At 47.0% G+C, this 19735-nt stretch overlaps 10 protein-coding genes across 10 annotated transcripts; 4 read left to right on the forward strand and 6 right to left on the reverse strand.

Annotated features, from left to right (window-relative positions):
• Window positions 1–442: 442 nt before the first annotated feature.
• On the reverse strand, window positions 443–2441 carry PHATRDRAFT_37043 (predicted protein; the record flags this gene model as incomplete). The annotated part of the gene is made up of 2 exons (XM_002181252.1): window positions 443–1803; window positions 1871–2441. The coding sequence occupies 2 exons, from the start codon at window positions 2439–2441 to the stop codon at window positions 443–445; spliced, it is 1932 nt and encodes a 643-aa protein (XP_002181288.1).
• Window positions 2442–3039: 598 nt separating this feature from the next.
• PHATRDRAFT_46965 (predicted protein) lies at window positions 3040–4518 on the forward strand. Its single transcript, XM_002181085.1, has one exon. It carries the CDS (start codon window positions 3162–3164, stop codon window positions 4443–4445), a length of 1284 nt encoding a protein of 427 aa, XP_002181121.1. The 5' UTR covers window positions 3040–3161; the 3' UTR covers window positions 4446–4518.
• Window positions 4519–4561: 43 nt separating this feature from the next.
• Window positions 4562–5493, reverse strand: hDer1-1 (predicted protein; the record flags this gene model as incomplete). Its single annotated transcript, XM_002181253.1, has 3 exons — window positions 5370–5493; window positions 5080–5284; window positions 4562–5008 (listed from the first exon to the last, which is right to left on the reverse strand). Exons 1-3 carry the CDS (start codon window positions 5435–5437, stop codon window positions 4562–4564), a joined length of 720 nt encoding a protein of 239 aa, XP_002181289.1. The 5' UTR covers window positions 5438–5493.
• Window positions 5494–6028: 535 nt separating this feature from the next.
• PHATRDRAFT_13741 (predicted protein) lies at window positions 6029–6541 on the reverse strand (the record flags this gene model as incomplete). Its single annotated transcript, XM_002181254.1, has 2 exons — window positions 6029–6328; window positions 6401–6541. Coding segments are annotated over 2 exons (441 nt in total), but the record flags the coding sequence as incomplete, so codon positions are not given.
• Window positions 6542–8206: 1665 nt separating this feature from the next.
• On the reverse strand, window positions 8207–9804 carry PHATRDRAFT_46968 (predicted protein; the record flags this gene model as incomplete). The annotated part of the gene is made up of 1 exon (XM_002181255.1): window positions 8207–9804. The coding sequence occupies exon 1, from the start codon at window positions 9632–9634 to the stop codon at window positions 8207–8209; it is 1428 nt and encodes a 475-aa protein (XP_002181291.1). The 5' UTR covers window positions 9635–9804.
• Window positions 9805–10727: 923 nt separating this feature from the next.
• Window positions 10728–12969, reverse strand: PHATRDRAFT_46969 (predicted protein). Its single transcript, XM_002181256.1, has 2 exons — window positions 11658–12969; window positions 10728–11577 (listed from the first exon to the last, which is right to left on the reverse strand). Exons 1-2 carry the CDS (start codon window positions 12852–12854, stop codon window positions 10792–10794), a joined length of 1983 nt encoding a protein of 660 aa, XP_002181292.1. The 5' UTR covers window positions 12855–12969; the 3' UTR covers window positions 10728–10791.
• Window positions 12970–13307: 338 nt separating this feature from the next.
• PHATRDRAFT_46970 (predicted protein) lies at window positions 13308–14630 on the forward strand (the record flags this gene model as incomplete). Its single annotated transcript, XM_002181086.1, has 1 exon — window positions 13308–14630. Exon 1 carries the CDS (start codon window positions 13443–13445, stop codon window positions 14628–14630), a length of 1188 nt encoding a protein of 395 aa, XP_002181122.1. The 5' UTR covers window positions 13308–13442.
• Window positions 14631–15043: 413 nt separating this feature from the next.
• PHATRDRAFT_21228 (predicted protein) lies at window positions 15044–15853 on the forward strand (the record flags this gene model as incomplete). Its single annotated transcript, XM_002181087.1, has 2 exons — window positions 15044–15362; window positions 15435–15853. The coding sequence occupies exons 1-2, from the start codon at window positions 15104–15106 to the stop codon at window positions 15851–15853; spliced, it is 678 nt and encodes a 225-aa protein (XP_002181123.1). The 5' UTR covers window positions 15044–15103.
• On the reverse strand, window positions 15845–17935 carry PHATRDRAFT_46971 (predicted protein; the record flags this gene model as incomplete). The annotated part of the gene is made up of 1 exon (XM_002181257.1): window positions 15845–17935. The coding sequence occupies one exon, from the start codon at window positions 17933–17935 to the stop codon at window positions 15845–15847; it is 2091 nt and encodes a 696-aa protein (XP_002181293.1).
• A 251-nt stretch (window positions 17936–18186) lies between these two features.
• Window positions 18187–19416, forward strand: PHATRDRAFT_46972 (flavodoxin). The gene has a single exon (XM_002181088.1). It carries the CDS (start codon window positions 18428–18430, stop codon window positions 19400–19402), a length of 975 nt encoding a protein of 324 aa, XP_002181124.1. The 5' UTR covers window positions 18187–18427; the 3' UTR covers window positions 19403–19416.
• Window positions 19417–19735: the final 319 nt, after the last annotated feature.

Below are 19735 nucleotides of genomic sequence, written 5' to 3' on the forward strand. Positions count from 1 at the left end.
ATAGCATGCCTTGGAAATCACGTGTTGTTCTTGTCTGCTTAATGCAGGTAATGATGAGTAATGCTGAGAATATGGCGTCAGCTTCGCAGCGCTCTCTAGGCTTTGCGGCGGGCATTCCGCCCGATAAGAGGCAGGAAATTGAAAGAGCGGAAGCAGCCTTGCCCCAGTTACCGTCAGCTGATTCAACATCAGATCTTCCGCGTATAAGCTTGGGTGAAACAATTTCTTTTGAAGCCATGGGCCCCGTTATTCTAAATTTGGATGGGACTACGCGCCGCATTGCCAATTGGGATCAGATGACGAAGAGGGAGCAAGAAGTAGCTTGGCGAAGAGTTAGCAAGCGAAACGAAGAACGTAGGGAAATTATTTTAGAGAAATTGGAGCAAGGTGAGCAGGAGTCTGGAAATAATGAACTTTAGTGCAACAAAAATTACTCTTAGACTCAGCTTGTCTTTTTAGCGAGTCGCATAGCAATCATATGAGCTCCACCCAAGGCGAGTCCTAAACTACTCTTTTCTGAATAGCCTGGAGTCAAAGTGATCGGAGCCCCTTTGATTTTGGTTAGTTCGAATGCATCAAAGTCATGTCCTAAACCCAGGTTTCCGTGCTCATTCCAACCGCAGCTCCATATTTCGCCGTCAGTGTCGACGATTGCAGTAGACTCGGATCCGCAAGCGACAAGTCTAATTTTATGCGAAGGATACAACCGTACAGGATTAAAGACGATGCTGCTTGTGCCAACCCCAAGCTGGCCTTTGTCATTCCTTCCCCAGCCAAATAATATTAGTTCTCCCTTGCCATTTTCCAATTGAAGGATAGTGTGAGACCAGCCGCAGTGCACTCCGGTGACTGACAAGCTGTCGAGCCCCCAATCGCCATCCACCAGCGATGGTACCCTACTGTATTTTTCACCTTTAAGATCGCGTCCAAGCTGGCCGTATTTATTTTCACCAAAACTCCACACTCGCCCACGATCGTCAAACGTAACTGTGTGGCGACGTCCACAAGCAACACCAAGCACCCTGCTTCCGTCATCTGGTTTCCAGTGCCCGTACAATCTATGCCGTACAACAGGAAGGCACTGTCCAAATCGACCACAGCCCCAGGTTATGAGTTCGCCATCTTCGCTCACGGCAGCAGAATGGAAAACTCCAGCGAACACGGCCACAATATGTTCCTTGAGCGGTAGAGCAGTTGGCAATGGAATGGTGGAGGCGCAGTTATCAGGGTCAGCTTGGCCTCTTGCGTTGTCCCCGAAGGAATATACACGACCTGTCTCTTTTTCGACCACCAATGAATGAGAAAAACCAAGCGAGCAATAGGAAATAAACAAATCACGGAGACAAGTAAGGATAGGGAGCGGAAAGGAGGATTGTGTGATTCCACTTGCTCCCAACTGACTATGTTCGTTTGACCCGAATAGGAATAGCCTTCCGCTTTGCATAAGGATCGCACTGTGTCCTCCTCCTGCAAATAAAGAAATAACTTTTTCATTCACTTCGATTTTGTCGGTTTGGTCAGCGCACAAAACGATTTCTTTCATTTCATGGGCATCTTCGTTGTTAAATAGAGCGGCCGCATTATTTTCTGTTTGCAGTAAAAGCTGGTTTCGCTGATTAGACCCCGAGCCAAACATGAAATGCAAATTTTGATTGCGTAACTGTTTCGTCATAGATGCAAGCACCAGTGTATCGTCGTATTTCTTCAGTGTGGAACCTGAAGCTACTTTTCCTAGAAAGTGGTCCAAACGGCTCAAATAAACTTCATTCTCACCACTCGGACCGATCGCCGTAGCCATGATTGCTAAAAAAAAAGACAATTATGATAGTGAGCGAGATGTATCAATGCTTTGACTGGCACGTAGTGCCACTCTGAAGGGACTCGCCTGCTGCAAACGGAAGATCTCGCAATGCTCTTGGCCAAAACGCCGGATTCTGTGGGGTGCCTCTATACAGTAAAGCCTGAACCACTTTACCACTCTTGTCTTCGACAACTTCTATTATGTCTCTGGCGTAGCCACCTTTTTCTCGAAAATCTAGCTCCGCTAAGCATTCTTCAACTAAAGGCGGAGGGACTTCGAAAATTAGTCCTTCCGTCAACGTTTCCTCGTCTACGCCAGACGAGAGAAATTCTCGAAATTCTTGGTCTTTCAGCAAAGTACACACAATTCCAGGGAAGCAAGGAAGGCCGCGATGATCGGTCGACTTTTGTGCCCAACAGCGTCGGTATCCTCGTGCCTGGCCTGGCGCGTATCGCACTGACGGATCGGCAAGGGCTCCGGTGCCGGGGTTCCAACACAGAGACCCGTAGCCGAACAGTCGGAGGGTGCCGTTGTTCTCCGCAATCAAATCCTGGATTTCGACTGTTTGGGGTAGTACTCCTCCGGTATAAATTTGTTGAATGGGGTCCCAGAGCGGTTCCTCATTCTCTTCAGTGTCCATGGCTTTCTGTTTGCAAGCCAATTTCGCAAATACAAGGGTGTGAATATGCTGAAAGGGGTAGTTTGAAGTATCGGTGGGTTCCCTTAGAAACCAAAGAGCGATAGGGGGAGCGAATGAAATGGAAGGGCCGATTAGTGTAGTAATGGCCAAAAGCGTCGACAGGACCGTGCAATTTCCAAGCATTGAGGATACAGCTTTTCAATCTGCTGTTTGCCGTACATGCCGGAGAAGCCGATACTTGGACCATGCGTGACCAGCTGGAACGTAAGAAAGTCAGTCCGCGCAGTCGTCCGGATCACTGTCAGTCAAATTACTTCATCTTTGCCCCACTTCTGGATTACAGGGATTCCTGTTTAACACGCACCGGAAATAGTCATGGATTGGGTTTGCAAAGCAGAGATTATTTTGACAGCCAATATTTGACTTGTCTAGTCTGTGTCGTATACATGTCGAAACGGTACCAGAAATGAAACGTGCGCGATTCTGGATACTGACTGATTGTTACTGTGAAGTTCCTAACTGTAAAACTTGACCGCGAGCAGAGTTGCGAACTTGAAATGAGAAGAGTATCGAGAATGTATATCACAAAAAGACGCAGCAACAAAACCTTCGTTCTCAGTTGTCTATGGCAGACACCTAGTCGGCAAATACCGCTTGACGCAATCGCTATATTGAGGCCGGAAAGGGATTATTAACATACTTTTGGCCTTTTGAGAAGGCATGATCGGTTCTTATTCCAGGCAAAATAGAATTGGCTTGTTCTTCGTTTTCGTTGCGACATCGAAAGTAGGTGCGAAAGTCCCAACGTCTCGTAAAAGAGTCCTTCCTCAAACAGATATGCCTGGCAATAGCGATGCATGGAATGGAATTGGCGGTGGAGCCGTCAATGAAAAGGTGAGAACACAGGGTTCTCAGGATGGAACGAAGGACCTTCTAGATAATCCTAATTCGTCGGGCTTTAATCCTTCAAATTCACGGGCACACTTATTCCACGCATTGGAAGGACTGGATCGCTATCCGAACTACCTCGCAAGGTGGAACGAGTCAGATATAAATTGCTTAGAAAATGCTTTAGAAGAGGTACTGGTGAAGGTTTGCGAGCAGAAGCGCTCAATACTGGATCAGAAAAAAGGGATACAGGCCTTAGTCGGGGAACTTCTTGAAGCCGACGGAGATAGATGGCGGAATCTTTTGCGGCCCCCAACCAACTGGTCAGAAATGCAAGATGGTGTTTTAGATAGCAAGGCATATTGCACTATTATCGCTCCAAGACTTTTTACCCAAGCAACACCTCCTACAGTACGACAAATCCTCGCAGCGGAAGTCGAAATAGAGCTAGACGTAGGGCAATTGACATGCTTGATGAACGAGGAGATGTATGATGTTTATTCTCTCTCCATTCTCTCGGAGAGTTTTTGTGGTAGAGTCCGAGAGTTTGTCTCGGAAGTTTCCAGGCTCGGGCAAACGGAGAAGTATGCTAACCTGCAAATGGGACGACGGCCCATAGACCTTGACACTATTGGACTCGGCTGGATCAATGACTTACTATTTTACCTTATCCTACGTCCTATTTCGCGTCATCTTTTCGAATCATCGGAAAGTTTTGGCGACTTGAACTGGCGACAAGGATATGTTGCTGCCTACTCAGCAAACCCTACCGAGGGAAGGCCTAGAGCACAACTAATTACTCATACTGACGACAGCGAAGTTACATTGAACATCGGTCTGGGGGAAAACTTCACAGGTGGGGCTATAGAGTTTCGAGGATTACGGGGAACGCCGGAAGCTGGAAAGTTGATCGGTACGATTCAGCCTCGAGTTGGCGTAGCTCTGATACATGCAGGCCGGCATTTTCACGATGTCACAACCGTGACGTCTGGGGATCGCTTTGCCCTAGTCATGTGGGCCAGGTCCTGGGGTGGTATTCGCCAGCAAGCTTGTCCCTGTTGCTGGCTCAATCGACGTAAAGATGACCATTGTGTATGCGGTCCAAGCTGGAATTAGGAAATCTGCAGTGTTACTCTATATAGATTATAGATAGTCAACTGTGAATAAGATGCACAAATGTTCGGCTTTCATTCGGGGTAGTACGTGTAAAGCACACAATAATCATAATGCTTTCATCGCCAGTGAGCTCGTTCAGCATCGCCTGGATTTCCGCAAAGCCAGCGCAGAATAGCAGGCGGTTCTAGTATCCTTTTCACTTGCCAGCCGCGAATATCGGCAATGACCGGGTAAACAAATTCCAGAAAATAATAAGAATGACCGACACAGATACCGATGATGTCCATTAAGGGAGAATTTCCGATAAGAACACTAAAGGTTAGCATCACCCAAGGCAGATACGGAGCGTGAAAGGTCAAGAATCCAAGAAAACTCATTTTCACGTCTTCGTTGCGGCGTCCCCAAACGTACGCCATCATGAAAGTCAAGGCACTTCCCAAGAACTCCACATTCATGTAAGAGGCTACGATGGAAATTTGGAAAATTCCAAAAAGTAAGAACATAACATAATTCGCCGTACGTCCGCGGAAATCTCCGTCTTCCAATAGCCGACTGTATCGTACCTTGTGTGGAAAACCATTAGAAAATGAGATACAAAAAAAGCGCGGGTTCCAAAAAGTAAAAGTGCACTTACTAAAAAGTACATGTGAAAGAGGAAATCTACAGAAAAAACACCAAAGAAGAGGTAGGATGTGATGACACGCCAAATTTGTCCCTGAACCACCAAATCGTAATTGAAGTAAAGGGAGAATGGACTGATGATTTCGATAGCACAAGCTGCGCTGGTTAGAAAGGCGCCCGTCAAATAGAGACGGGAAACAGGAGGGATTTCCATATACCTGGTAACAAAGAGCGATATCGGCAAGTGTGAGAAGATGTTCTCTTAGGCACTGGCTCTATCGCTTAAGAGAACCTAAGACTGACCATGACATCAGATCAACGCCAGCACCAGCGTGACCACCAGCGCCCAACGCTTGCGCCCCAAAATCCATGATGTCGATAGGGCGTGGCGACAGACTTCTACGCCGCTTTCGTCTCGTCTTTCTGCGACAAGATTAAAAAATCGATGTGTTGTTCGTCGTAGTTCTACCTTTCAGAATGAAGGTAAAGAAATCATGGAAATAGAGATTACAATCGTGTTGTGATTGAACTGACTGAACGTTTGCGTTTCGCAGCACTCTGTGTCCTGTAAAGAAAACGAGACTCTTTCGTGAGAGACATTTTTTTCTGCCAGAACACAGCCTGACTATCAAAACGACGAGACATGTTTCCGACAAAATTCTGTGCGTGCGCCTTTTGTCCTTCCACGTGGCTAACCTACCCTAGTTGCAAAAGAAAACCACCTTTATTTATTATGTAACTTCCTCCTGCCAATTACGTTGCTAACATGGATTAGAAAATTAGAGTTGTAGAGTAAAACAGGCTCTCGAAACCTTCTTTCAACAGATTCATTTTCACTCACTTTCTTGTACGGCTCTTTGATTGATCTCCTTTGATTGTCTTTGTTTTTCATGGTCTATTTCAAGGTTCAGTGCAGTGGAGGTCATTGAAGTATCGTTCTTTTCCGTCCAGCGCAGTGCCTTGTCGCGACTCAGACTTGCACCAGTGAATTCAACTAGTAACATTGCGATGAAAATGTTGTAGGCCAGACACTGAAAGAAAATGTAGTTTGCTTCACCGTTGCTCGGTTCCAGCCACATCCAGTATCCCGCTGAATACAAAAGAACTGGTACTGGCCAAGCGCAAAAGCTGACAAGACACGGAAGAAATCGCATACGGACTAGAGAGCGGGGCTCAAGCAGCATCAAACAGAAGAGTAAATTCCAATCATATAAAGTGTGAGTGGCACTGAACACAACTGATAGAAACCAAAAAATAATAACCTGGCATGAGAAACGTACAATTAGGTTAGAAGATAAATCGACATGTCACCGTTCAAAGCCAGGACCACTCACCATTACGATTGGGTATCTGTAGAGACGGAGTGCCAAAGGAGTGACTAGAACGAACGGAATGCTTCCTAGTAAACATCGGAAGTAGCTGTGGAATCGACCAAACATTTCCATATGCAGATACCACACAACCGACAAACTCGGGACGGATTTCGAAAGGAAGGGTTCTCCATGCGTGGCAGTGAATACGCGCAAGTAGTTTGACTGTCCAACAAGCAACAAGGACAGTATTTGGAGCGCCAGAGTGCAGATCAAGAAAGAGAATATCAAACTACCGCACTTCCTCTGCCGAGATTTTAAGGAGAGAATTGCTGGGAGCACAAATAATGCGCACCGTGCATGTAAGTATGATGCGGTTGCCAATGCTCCACCTGCTAATACCGGTGAACCGCTGAACGAAGACAAGACTCCCTGAAGAACGAGGAGCACCGTCACATTTTGGAAGGAGCCGAAGCAGCTGCTCGAAAGAATTGTGATGGGACTACAGAAGTACACCAGCGATGCCAGTATTGGAAGATCTTCCGAAGACAGTGCTGTCGATGAGTCTACCGGATTCGTCACGTCGAACACATGAGCCAATTGAGGTCGAATTGCAGCTGGTAGTTTGACATGCCAACGCTCCTCCCATGAAGACTCTTGTCGTCGTGCAGCGATGGTAGCTATTTGCTCGAGAGTTCTTGCAACTGCATAATCAATAACCAGCGAAAGGGTAAATCGCATGAAGAAGAAGCTGTACGGGACTCTGTAAAATGTCTCAAGCAGCGCTAGCAACAATGGTTGAAGGTGTACTTGCCCTCCATCGTCATAGGCGTCAACAAACCGATGAGGAGGTATCAAGGATCGAAAAGCAGTGGCTTCGCTCGCGCATTCAACCAGACCTTCAGGATTACAAATGATAGATCGAACAGCCGAGGATTGGACCCAACTCAACAAATCAGATGATAAACCGCCGGAAATCAATGCAAGACGGATTCCGATGGCAATTTTTGTCAGGCTCGACGTCTGGAACGAGGCTATTCCCGATATTTGTCTTCCAACCCTTATCTCATCCATTCTTTTGATGGCTTCTTGTCAAATAAACCTAAAAACTGTAAGGTGCTTGTAGTATCGAGAGATAGTTGCGTTGTTTGCTACTTTGTCTTCCTCGAACCTCATTTTGATTCTTGGAGTTTGCAAAATAACCTCTCGATACCGTCTGACGCAGCCCGTTACAGTTCACTATATATGTTAACGAGAGTGGTACGACGGCAGACGAGGCCGCATGAGGACGTACAAGTAGGGCTCCAATATCCATAAGTCCAGAGCTGAAACTATGCCAGTGACTAACTGAGAAGACTCTCACGACCACAGTCACCGACGAAGTATAAGCGGATTTACCCAAACGATTATCAAACAACCCAGTGAAAGGTTATATGACCGAATATATAACAAGCGTGATGGATGCTACGATTGAATGACTGGCATACAAAAGACCAGCATCTCAATACAGGAAGTAGATAGAAACGTAATGTGAAGCAACTCACAACTTAGAACAAGGTAACGAACGGAACGGTTACATCTAGGTTAGGCAGTAGATACGGATAATCTACTGGGAACGAACGAGTATTTCAACATATATACAACTGGCAACGACAGCTTTTTACCTGTAACTCGATGGTTTCTCTAGAAACCTGTCTAACTTTTCATTTAAAGCGAAACCAAAAGAATAACGCACTTCTTTAAGGTGTAGGCAGATATGCGTCAAGCAGGAATAAATAATTAGTAAAATGGATGCAAATTGTGTTCTACCGACAACCTACAATACTTCTCTCATATCCTCTCTTCAAACGAGCATGGTCCGTGTTCGTTTGGCGACTCGGAACACAACGATATTATGCGCCCAAAGAGCACCTCTTCCATTCGGTGCCAAGACCGGTGCTTCGACATTGCTATGAAGCGTCCTTCTCTAGCGATTGATAAACGGTCTTTCTCATGGCCAATATAGAATTGAATGTACTCACGCAGCTCAGCAGAATTACTATACTCAATCAGCGAAGTTCCATTTTTCAATCCCTCGGGTAGCGATAGCATTCGGTCCGTCAAAACAAGTGCACCGGAAGCTAGCGCCTCCATTAATCGATAATGGTCTTCCCATTGATCCCTTTGGGAGACCACATGAATCTTGCTTGTGAGCATGACTTGTATAAGCAATCGTGAAACCTTTTGTCGCCCCAGATACCGTGCTTTCCCTACAATGCCTACCACAGTTTTCCAATCAGGATGTTGCTTGGAGAGATCAACCACTATCTGACTTACTTTTGTCCGCAAATTGGAATATCCCTGATAAACTTCGGATGAGTTGCCCAATGGCCACAGATGAATGACGTCAATAGGTCTTGGGAGGCTCGCAATGTCGTCGCTCAAAGATCGACCTCTTATTTTCAGATAATTGTGCATAGCCTCAACGATATCGCTACGCACCACAAGCGGCGTGTGTATCTGATCAGGAAGGAAGAGTCGATTCTTGCTGTTGATATGATATCCAGTATCAACCCACTGCAAAGTCTCGTTCCATGACCGGTGTAAAATGACGGATCGTTTAAAGTAACGTGTCCAATATTCACCACCCAACTCGTCTCGAGACGGCTTGCACAGGTAGTCAGACGGGAAGTCGTAGTGGGTTTGAAGGAAATGAATCGGCCAAAACAACGGTAAAGTCTTGGTGCGACGGTACCTGCGGACATTATGTACAGCCTGAAGCAAGTTTTCGCACCAATCTCTCGGAACGTTTCCGCCCACCGTTTCATCGGCAACCCAAACTGTATCAGGGTGATCATCATACATGTCAACAAGTTGTATGTATGGGCTTTTGAAGAGCCCGTCCTCACCGACGTGGATCGCATCGGGAGAAGATCCGATTGTTACGTAGGGCCAGTACACAACACGGAGAGGGAGGTCTACTGTTCTGTGTAGTAGTGGAACAAAAGCACGATCCGGATGCAACGGGCTCAGTGGTCTTGATTGGGACGAGCGATTTACTACCGCAATTTCAACATTCGTCAGTAGACTCGTGTCGAGGTCAGAAGAATGCAAAAAGTAGTCAACCTGAACAAAAGAGTAGGTTCCCAACAGCTGTCGTATCAGTCCGAAGACAGCAGCAAGCAAGCCAATTCGGAAACACCACCATGTTGGTCGACGCAAACCATCATACAGGTGTTCTCCCACGAAGCGCAAAGTTGAAACAGCTCGAAAACACATTTCTTTTGTGTGGGAGGCATGTCTGACAAGTCAAAGGCATCCTCGGGTCTTCAAACCTCAATAATATTGCCCTTGGATCCGTTTCCATCACTCTAGAAAGGTGTATAACTGGCGAATCGAAGCAAATACGTACAACAGTGAATCCAGATAACGGGCGACAGGAGAGCAGGTGCCCCTTTTATATTCTCGTCATTCGAAAGAGATTGACCCTGATACGTGTTTTTCAGGTAGAGCCCGGATTGAATGATTGACAGTCGAACGGAGTGCTTTTTTGGTGTTGAACTTGACAGTGAGACAGACAGCCAGACATTCGAGGTGTTTTTGTATGTAAATAGGTAGACTACTATTTTCCAGTTAATTCGATGACTTCCAAAAATCATTTTGATCGTACCTTTGACCTTACTGTTGCTTGCGTGCCATTTATATTAGACCGACTATAAACCGACGTTCGGCAACTCCTCCCTTTCTCCAACCCATCTCGGCTCTATCTCTTTGCATTGTTCCGGATTGGACTTTTTTCCGACGTCCGTGCTGCAGATCACACCGACTCACTTGATGTGCCCCAACTTTGTCTTTATGACTTAACGTGTATCATGAGCTCCGGACCACGAAGAAGCGACGAGCAACATGGCATTTACGCACGACAGGCAACAATCCTGCGGAAAAATATGTTGGAATGGGATCGTATGTTACGGAATCCGCGTGGTGAAGATTGGCCTACAATGCTTGGACGATTGAACGCTGCTTTGAATCAATCAGCTAATCTCAATAGAAGCATCGAAGACGTTATGGATCATTTTGTTTATTTACCGAAACAAAGTACAGCTAATCCGCAAGATATACCGTTCTTCTTGTCAACAAGGCTAGAAGCACCCGACAATCAAGATACGGGAGAAGAATCCGTCGAAATATTGCGTAACGATCCCATACAACAACTTGCTGTTTACGAGAGCAAGGCTGCACAATTAGCAGCTGAATTTGAGAGAAATTTGGTTCGCTTCTGATCAACAAGAAATGTGTGCTTTGCTTTTGAATAGAGTTACATTTAAGTAAGCAATGCGAGACTCAAGTGATCCAAAAGCTTCCGGAACCTCACTTGTTAAATTGAGCTTTCTATAGTGGTAGAAGATCATGGCATACGATAATATACCGTTTCCTTACGGTCGACCAATTAAGCCACGTGCAATTAGATCATTCATCATTTTCGTGTCTTCGTCGCCCTGGACACGCAGTACTTCTTCCGACAAGGTTAAAACGTGCAGGCGGTCCGAGGAGGCTACTGCAATACGACGTCCATCACCGGACCATTCTAGCTTGTTGAGTCCGCGACCCGACATTGCGTCAGGCTCAATTACAATACCGTCTTGACCAGTGACAGGGTCCTCCAACGATTTAGCCAGATTCCAAAATCCTACTGTACCATTACTAGACGCTGCTGCAAACAGCGAGGGATGCGTTGGACTCCATTTGACGTCGGACATGTAATCGTAGGAGTGACTCACAAAACTCAATAACGGCTTATCGGCATAGGCGGGGGCCCAGAGCTTCACGGTCCAGTCAACACCAGACGATAAGACAAGCCCGTCGCTGTTTCTCAGAAAGCCTTTTGTCAAACCGGTGGCCCGACTGGCTGTGCTTTTTTTAAAGGTCTTAGTGGAAAGAGACGTCACCATTCCGTAGTGGCCGATACTCTCGCCCTGGTCGTCTTTGGCATCAAGCTTACGTACTTGTTTTCGCGAAGACCGTTGACCCCCGGAAGTAGCCGACGAGGGCACAGAGTAAAGTGTACCATATTCGTCACCGAGCACCAATGTTTCGGACTCCGGCGCAACAGCAAAGCAAGAAACACTGTCGCCAACTTGAACGGACTCGACTGGTTCACGTAGATTCGAGAGAGACCAAAAGTTCACACGACCGTCGGTAGAACTCGTAACTATTCCAGACTAACAGAGTTGATAAGAGTTATGTAAGTAAGCACGGGTCTGAACACAAAAAGCTCAACAGGTTTGTATGTTTCTCTTACCCCTCCTTCGACGACTTCCATTCGACAAATTGGGTGCACATGCCCTTTGCTGGATGCTCCAGCAATGCTGGATAAGGCAGATTTCTGAACTGGAAGTCGACCGGCCCGTACGTCCCAAACAACCATTTGTCCACTTTCACAGCCTCCAACGATCAATGGAGATTCTGAGGGGTGGAAGCGCCCTGTCGTTACTGGACTGCCACACGTAAATACGTGTTCCGGGCGAGATGGCATGGTCAAATTCCAAACTAATGCTAAGCCATCGGACTGCAATTCCCCACTACGCGGTGTTAGTGACGACGACAGAGTATCGTTGGGAGACACAGCCGAAACTGCTGCGGATCCCTTCGAAAGATGCGCTGAAGCACTGGTCGACATGCACATATGATATGTTGAAAGAAGAAGCTCACGATGCAATGGAGACCAATCCATATCAGTAACGTCTCGACCGGAAGTCCATTTGACGCATTCGTAGACCTGCCGAGATGCCAAAAACTTGCTTTGGTCCGTCTCTTTAGAGACACTTTCTGTGTGCTCGAGATCATGGCTTTCGCCGACGTAGTCTGCGAACAAGTCAGTGAGTAAAGGGGCGCCCAAAAGGCGTTCAACCTTTTTGGAAGCGCTATTAAGGAAGTTAGAAAAAGGTTTCGAGGCAATTTCTTTCTCCAGATCTTCTGGTGAAAGCATTTTCGGAATTTGATTGTGTTGGTCTTTGCTTGGATCATTCTCTGCTGCGTCTTTGTCTCCCAACAGCCTTTCCGTCAGATCTGGCTTATTCTCTTCGGAAGCTACGGCATCAGGTGAGTCATCAATATCTGTATCCGTCTGGGTTCCAATCGTGAAGGTTTCGACGGTTTTCGGCAGGGGTGCTGGTGCAGGCTCAGCAAAGACATTATTAGTCGTTGTCGTCGAGCTGCTCGCCGATTTCGTGGATACAATCGCTGCGACGGTGCCGTTTTGAGTCGATGGGACGAGCTCGGCTACCGTATCCGCATCAGACTCGGTTAAGCGCACAGATTCTGTCGAAGGTTGGCTCAGTAAGCCGTCAATATACTCGTCTAGATTTGCCGATGCCGATGCTCGAACATTAGCGGTATCTTCACCTCGCCGGGAGCGGCGCTGCTTTAGCTCCTCCAGTCTCCGTCGTTTTTCCTCCAAAGCAGCGGCACGTTGGGTGCGGGATTCCGAATCCGCCATTCTTTTCGGAAACGACCGATCGATTGGGGCCGGGATTCGGGATTAACAGCACGAATACGTTGGGCGTGGCCTGACTATGTGAATGTGATACGCAGTGAAGCCACTCGCAACAAAGAGGTAGACGGCCGATGTGTTGCACGAGTTTTTGTGTATTCAAACGGTGCGGTGCGTGTAGCCTTTTTCACGGTTGGCAATCTTGTGGCTCTCGCTCTTTGCTTATGGCATTGCAATTTTTCCAATGTCTGAAAAGCGTCCTATTCGTTGTCCATATTTATATACGATATGTTACTTTATTCATATATTTTGTATAAGCTTTTCCGTTCTCTGATCCACTCTCTCTAGCTAGATAAGAGCATCAAACGTTTTGTGTGGAAACTTTCTGTCGAGCAGCGCTGACCGGCTGTGAGTCCGCAACAGAAATTGAAATTCGACGATTGTCAACACCAGCGCAAGCGCGTAGATGCGCGATACGGCAAGCTTTCCCTTGCCATTATTAAAGCGTACAGAACATACGCGAGAAAGCACAGCGACAACAGTAGCACATTAGACTCGCCATTGTTGTGGACGCCAAAGTGTCCGAGTGGGCCGATGGAAACAATGTCAAAGTCCTTGCCCGACCCTTTACTGCTTGCTTTTTTCACGCAAGCGAAGACGGAATTGCAAAACTGCAAAGTCAGCGGAGCAAGTCGGATGGCGGAAATTCGCGCCGTCCTTCTTGCTAACCAAAGCGCATGTCTCGGAACTGTCCTAAATCAATACAATAGGCAAAATGGTACATCTTTCACCGTCGACCAAATACAAGCGCAGCTAAAGTCTCTCCGGGCGGAGACTGTGTCTTTGCAGGTAAAATTGAAATTGGATGAGATGAATGAAACCGCTCGATTGGCCTTTTGTCGGCTTGTGCTTTACTCGGAATCTTCCCAGCATCAAGACCGGAGCCTCCGGGACCAAATGCAGCTGGAGGCGTCGCAGCCAATGCAGCGAGACGAGATAATGGAATTTTGTGCACTCTGTAATACGGCGTTGCGCTTACCCAATGTCCGATTACACTTGGAAAAGGGTAAGTCGCTATTCGATGATGGAGAATTTCCACCGGTACCGATTGATCCGCCCAAACGCATTGAATTGATCCAGCGAATGTTTTTCCGAGCTTTGGGTTACGATCCAGATCACGGCATGGCGGAAATCGAGCGAATCTTCTTTTCCGAGCGCTCCAGCGAATTTGGCGACGATAAGGAACTGATGGCCGTCTTTGCCGATATGTTATCCAAAACGAAAGTTGTTGTGACCAATGCGACTTTAATTGCTACTGAGGCGGCTTTTTCGGATCATGACGATGGTGGATGCACTCGAGTTGTCTCGGTGCAGTATTCAGAGAAAGTGATTGATTCTTTGACTGGTCAGTATGTTGATGAGGCTGAACGCATAGCTCCCTCTAGTCTAGCCATGGAGCAACAAACAGAGTCTCAACAGCGTCAGCAATTGCGTGTGGCATCGCAAGCGGCCGCTTTACAACAAGAACTACTTGGGCAACTCTTATCTATGCCAGATGAAGAACGCGAAGAACGAATGTCGTTGGCCAAGGAAGCTTCAGACGAGTTTACACGAAAAATACTGGCTATTTCTCCAGGTCCAGACCGTATAGTATTTCTGCAGTCAGTTGATGAGCGAACACAGAAAGAGTTGGCGATGCTAAAGCTTTGGGAGAATATGTTGGCGTCAAACGAAGGCAAGCCACCAACTATTCGGAAAGAGCTTGACACGCGCGCTCACTGACATTAAAGAGCGAAACTCCCTTTTTAGATTGAATCCATTCGGCTTTTCTATCCTTTTCGAATTTTGCCTGCGGGAGAGTTCAGATGGACGGTCATGCCACATTTTGGACTTGTTCTTTTTTTGCGTGGCAAGCGGCAAATTACCTGACTCTTTGTTGTGTCTAAGAGAGCATCCCTATTTTGACAAGTGTAGCCCCTTGTCTCGGTAGTTGTATAGCAACTTGATAGCAGGACGACGGATTATTGTGGCGGTGGCAGCGATCTTGCAGTTAGGATGGGTTTTTCAGTGACGTCACGAGTTTTTTCGGTGTCCGTCAGAAAAGTAACCAATCTCGAGACGTGCTTCCAGACGTATTTTGAAATCGAGAACGAATGTACTGTTACTGTAGCAAATCACAGTCTGTGTAGAGATGTTATAAAAACAGATATCCTTATCCATTACGTGTATATTCACAGCTAGCCGCACATCAACTCATGTCAGAAAAGAAGAAGAATTTACGCAAGTTGAGCCATAGATTGTCTTACGTCTTGAGACACGGTGCCCTAGATATGGGTCTCGAGATGACTGCTGACGGGTACGTCCCAGTTGACAGTTTGTTGATTTTGCAGCATCCCAAGTTCATTGGTAATCAATGGACGCTTCAGGATATACGGGATGTAGTCAGCGATAGTGACAAGCAACGATTCAAGCTGCGCGAAAAGCCTGCTTCGGATTATGGACAAGCAACTCAACGTACCGTTGAAAGACTAACACAGACTACGACTGCCACCAGCAATATGCTTCTCTGTATTCGGGCCAATCAAGGTCACACAATTTCATTCATAAAGCCAGAGTTGCTGCTAGTCCGTCTGTCCGCTGAAGAATTACGTCGAATTCCCACCATTGTACACGGAACATACTCTGCTTTGTGGCCGGCTATACAAATTTCTGGGGGGTTGTCGCGGATGAAGCGGACGCATATACATTGTGCATCCGGTCTGATTGGAGAGAACGGAGTAATATCTGGGATGCGACGAGGCTGCGATGTCTATATATACATAAATGCGGAGGCATGCGCTGACGCCGGCGTTGTTTTCTACCGCAGTGACAACGGAGTGCTGCTTACAGCTGGAATAAAAGGAGGAATTCTACCTTGTAAGTATTTCTCGCACGTGACAGACGCTGGCGGAAACGAGATTCTCGTTCGGTCCAAGACGGAGGGAAGTAGGTCATGCCTAGGCTGAACTCCGGCGAATGAATATGTGACGGGGTGGGAAGGTACGACGGTTGGATATAATCGGCGTAATCTCAATGAATACACCACCCATATTGCAAAACACCCTTCCTTCCGGTGAGTGCAATGAAGCTTTTGATTTGTATACGTTCTTTCGCGGCGATGGAGTACAGTGACCGCGCAAGCTCGTTCCAGGAAGTAATCCATATTTGGAGTTGTCAATCGGACTGAATCCCAATGGATCTTGTGTGATGTCGCTAGAACGGACAATATAACGTAACAAATGACCAACGTCATCTCCCGTCTTGCGCTTGGATCGATTATTTCGTCTGCTTGATGCGTAGAGTTTTGGAAGGCTTGCTTCTTTGGTCTCAAAGAATCCTGCTCGGTGCTTCGATCGTTTCACCTTCTTTGCGTCGCCGGTTTCTGAAGGACGTTGCGGGTCTCTGTGAAGGAACAGGTGCGATTGTAGAAAGTCTAAACGACGAAGCTTTTCTCCGTCTCCTTGCTTCATACGCTCTTTCTCCGCTTGCTGAAACTCCTTTATTAGGACGGGGTAACGGTTCGCTATCAGGTCACAAGGTTCAACCGTGGAATATTCGTAGCCATCGATTCCTTCACCGAAATTATCAGTCACGGTAGCGTTAACCAACCATTTTACCTCGTAAGAAGGCACTCCGTTCTGCGTCATTGAGTTCGTAATTTTGTGGGGAATGGGTCTTTCTCGCGCTCGGCGATAAGAAGTCATCAGTTCTTTTTCATCGCTTTCCTCGTGCTTTCGAAATAGTTCAGCACGAGATAAGAGGCGGCCAACTGAACGAACCAAGTACTCGCGACTCTCTTCCTGACTACGACCCTTGAGTATTAGAGGGAGTTGCAAGAGAGCGTTGAGGTCCGGTGGGTCCATCTTTATTTGATTTGAGGTCTTGCCAGCCAGCTGAGCGGGGAGCTGATTGTCGTTAGGTCGCAGATAGGCCTCAACAACCTGGGAAGGCTCAAAAATCGGAATGACTTTTAGAGCTTTTTCGCGGAGAGACTTTCGGAAGCGATCTTCCGTAGAGAATGCATAGCATGGTTCTCCAGGAGCAGTACCACAAGCTTCACACCCTAGTTTCTCGTGGCTGTGCTTGGTTCCGATATGACAGCAGCGACTACAGCATTTTTCGTTCGCTTTCGTTTGATGTGGCAGGTTGGTTGGTCGAACATGAGCGGCAACTGCCCATGATTTCACCTCATCAATGGAGGCCATCTCAGTCGTAAGGGGGTTGTCGATTTGGCACTTTCGAATGAAACGAATGGCCTTTTTGTGCCCAACCTTCGGTAGTCCGTTCCCTGCTAAGTCGCTGCCGGTGAGCAATGCAAAAGAGAGGAGGTCAAAACGACTGAGAGAAAGCGATCCAGTAAGCTGGTCTGAGGCTTCTTTGTCGCCGGCGTGGTCAATCAGGGCTCGAAGATTGCCGAGGTCATACCGCATAACACTACCTTCAACAAGGTTTTCGACCGAGAATTTCGTGTATACAACTCGGGCTCCGAATAGTAGACAATCCCCATCATTGGAAATTACACCATCAACAATATTGCGCTGTGAAAGTAAAGCACAAAGAGCTTCACCTTCGGCTTTGGCCCGGAAAACTGGAATGCCAAGCCGTGTCAACAAGTCATGACATTGCTCACCTGCTTTCCAAAAGGTAGTGCCACTGCGCCGATTACGAAAATTGTCTCGCTTTCCCGCCGTTTGCACGCGTCGCTTGCCTTCAAGCACGAAAATAAGCTTTATTCCCAGGGAAAGCAATTTCATTGTTCGTGAAAAGACCAGATGAAGAGCCGGATTGGCGTGATTTTCCGTCATCGCACGGGACGTAAGGGACTCACAAATCCAAATTGACAAATCCACCGCCAATGTGGTTGCCTTGTGTTGCTCTCGTATTGCAGATGGACGAACGCCCAGGTTGTGATTCCACGGACTCGCCTCATTGGGTGCTTCTTGACTACGAGCGTAGTGCTGTGGGTCATAAACAGTAAACTCTGCTATACCCACTGGGGTGGCGCAACCGGCCTTGTCCAAGACTTTCCAGAGAGAAGAGACCGTCATGACTCTTCAAATTTTCTGATGAGAGAAAGAAATTTGAGAGTGTTGGTGGTGATCGCAACAGAAAATTTGTCCGGGAGATCCACAAAATATCATGGAGGCGAACGGTTGGGTGCTTTTCAAAAAATGGGGGAGGCAGGAATCTCAATCACGGCTGGCGTGGCAAGCGACGGGCAACGGACTTTTGATTCCGGCCAATCAGTCTCCAGACAATAAGTGTAAGCCACGAACACTAGCATAAGTCGATTGGCAGACTGCAAATACCAACTATTATACAAAGCGACACATGTATTTCAGCCATCTCCAGAAGGCCGGCTCCGGTGCTCCGACCAGCTGAAGTATGCAGGTCGTCGTTTGCCATCTCTTCCTTGGAATCTGATCTCGACGCGAACAAGTACGTGTGCTCTGCAACTCTGACAAACCTGTGGGAACTACATATTCTGAAACGCGAACAAAGGTGATTTGATTTCTTGGGTGGGTGGAAATAGCATCGCCATGAATAAGATTTCCGCATTGCTCGCCGCTTCGGCTTTGGGCACATCGGCATCGTTTGCACCAATTACATCATTTCGTACTTCGGATCCTCGCTCTGTGTCACTAGATATGGCCGCTGTCGGAATATTTTTCGGCACGTCCACCGGTAGCACCGAAGCATGCGCGCGGCAGATATACAAAGCATTCGGCAGCGAGTTGGCCGCCGAACCGGTTGACGTCGAAAATGTAGACAACCTTGTGAAAGCCTTTGGGTCTCATGATTCATTGGTCGTCGGTACTCCTACCTGGAATACAGGGGCCGATACAGAACGTAGTGGAACTGGCTGGGACGTGCTCTACTACAACCAACTTGCATTCATGAAAAGTACTCTAGAAGGAAAGAAAATAGCTGTATTTGGTTTAGGGGATCAGATTACATATTCTGAAAACTATGCTGATGCGACTGGTGAGCTCTTCGATGTCTTCGATAGCCTCGGTTGCCAAATGCTGGGTTTATGGAGCCGAGAAGGCTACGCAATTAAAGCATCGAAGAGTATTAGGGACGGAAAATTCTGCGGCTTGCTTCTGGATGAAGTCAATCAAGAGGAACTTACGGCTGAGCGTATCGAGAGATGGGTGGCCCAGCTGAAAGACGAAGGTATCTTAGGCAGCAAAAAAGCCTCATCTCTGCCTACTATCTCCCCCGAAATTACGCCTCATCCTCCTAGTACGATGCCCCCGATTTTTAACTACGATGCAGATGCATTAAAAGGTTCTTCAATGAATGAAGAGCAGACCGAAACTGAAAGGCTGATCGAATATCGCGAATTAGAAAGAAATTCGTTTGAAGAAAAAGAAAGGGTTCGCTCGTCAGATGACTTTACACCTCATTTTAATCCATTTACGGGCAGGACCATGTGGACGAGCGCTGATGGACGTACATCGTATGTCACCGTTAAGGATCCTACGTCTACCCAAAGCAAACTCTCGTCCTAAAAAACCATACAGTTAGTAGAATATCTCAAAGGTACAAGACATCCGCCTGAGGAGGCATGCTGTCGCGAGCCGCATCAAACTTTAGATGATTTATTTGGAAGGCTTTAACGTAAAGACCTTGTGCAATGTAGCTGTCATCTAATTTAGACTTCAAACACAGGCTATTGATGAGTACTCTATTACCTTGGTGAGTGCTTTTTTTGCAATTGACGGGCATCTTCATCGGGAGCAGTTGGAGTGGAGAGGAAACCGTTGATAGCGACACCTTTTCTTGAGACATCAAATTAGAAAGTTAGACTCTTGACTGTGAGACATCAAATTAGAAAGTTAGAC

The sequence above is a fragment of the Phaeodactylum tricornutum genome, chromosome 12 (assembly GCF_000150955.2).
Source record: "Phaeodactylum tricornutum CCAP 1055/1 chromosome 12, whole genome shotgun sequence".
Classification (NCBI taxonomy): Eukaryota; Bacillariophyta; class Bacillariophyceae; order Surirellales; family Neidiaceae; genus Phaeodactylum; species Phaeodactylum tricornutum.

Excerpts from the sequence above, each read along its gene's own strand:
- PHATRDRAFT_46972 (XM_002181088.1), top strand. The coding sequence starts at position 18,428 with ATGAATAAGATTTCCGCATTGCTCGCCGCTTCGGCTTTGGGCACATCG.
- PHATRDRAFT_46969 (XM_002181256.1), bottom strand. The coding sequence starts at position 12,854 with ATGGCGGATTCGGAATCCCGCACCCAACGTGCCGCTGCTTTGGAGGAA. Across the intron at positions 11,578-11,657 it reads TGGAAGTCGTCGAAGGAGGG|TCTGGAATAGTTACGAGTTC; the intron begins GTAAGAGAAACA and ends CAACTCTGTTAG.
- PHATRDRAFT_46965 (XM_002181085.1), top strand. The coding sequence starts at position 3,162 with ATGATCGGTTCTTATTCCAGGCAAAATAGAATTGGCTTGTTCTTCGTT.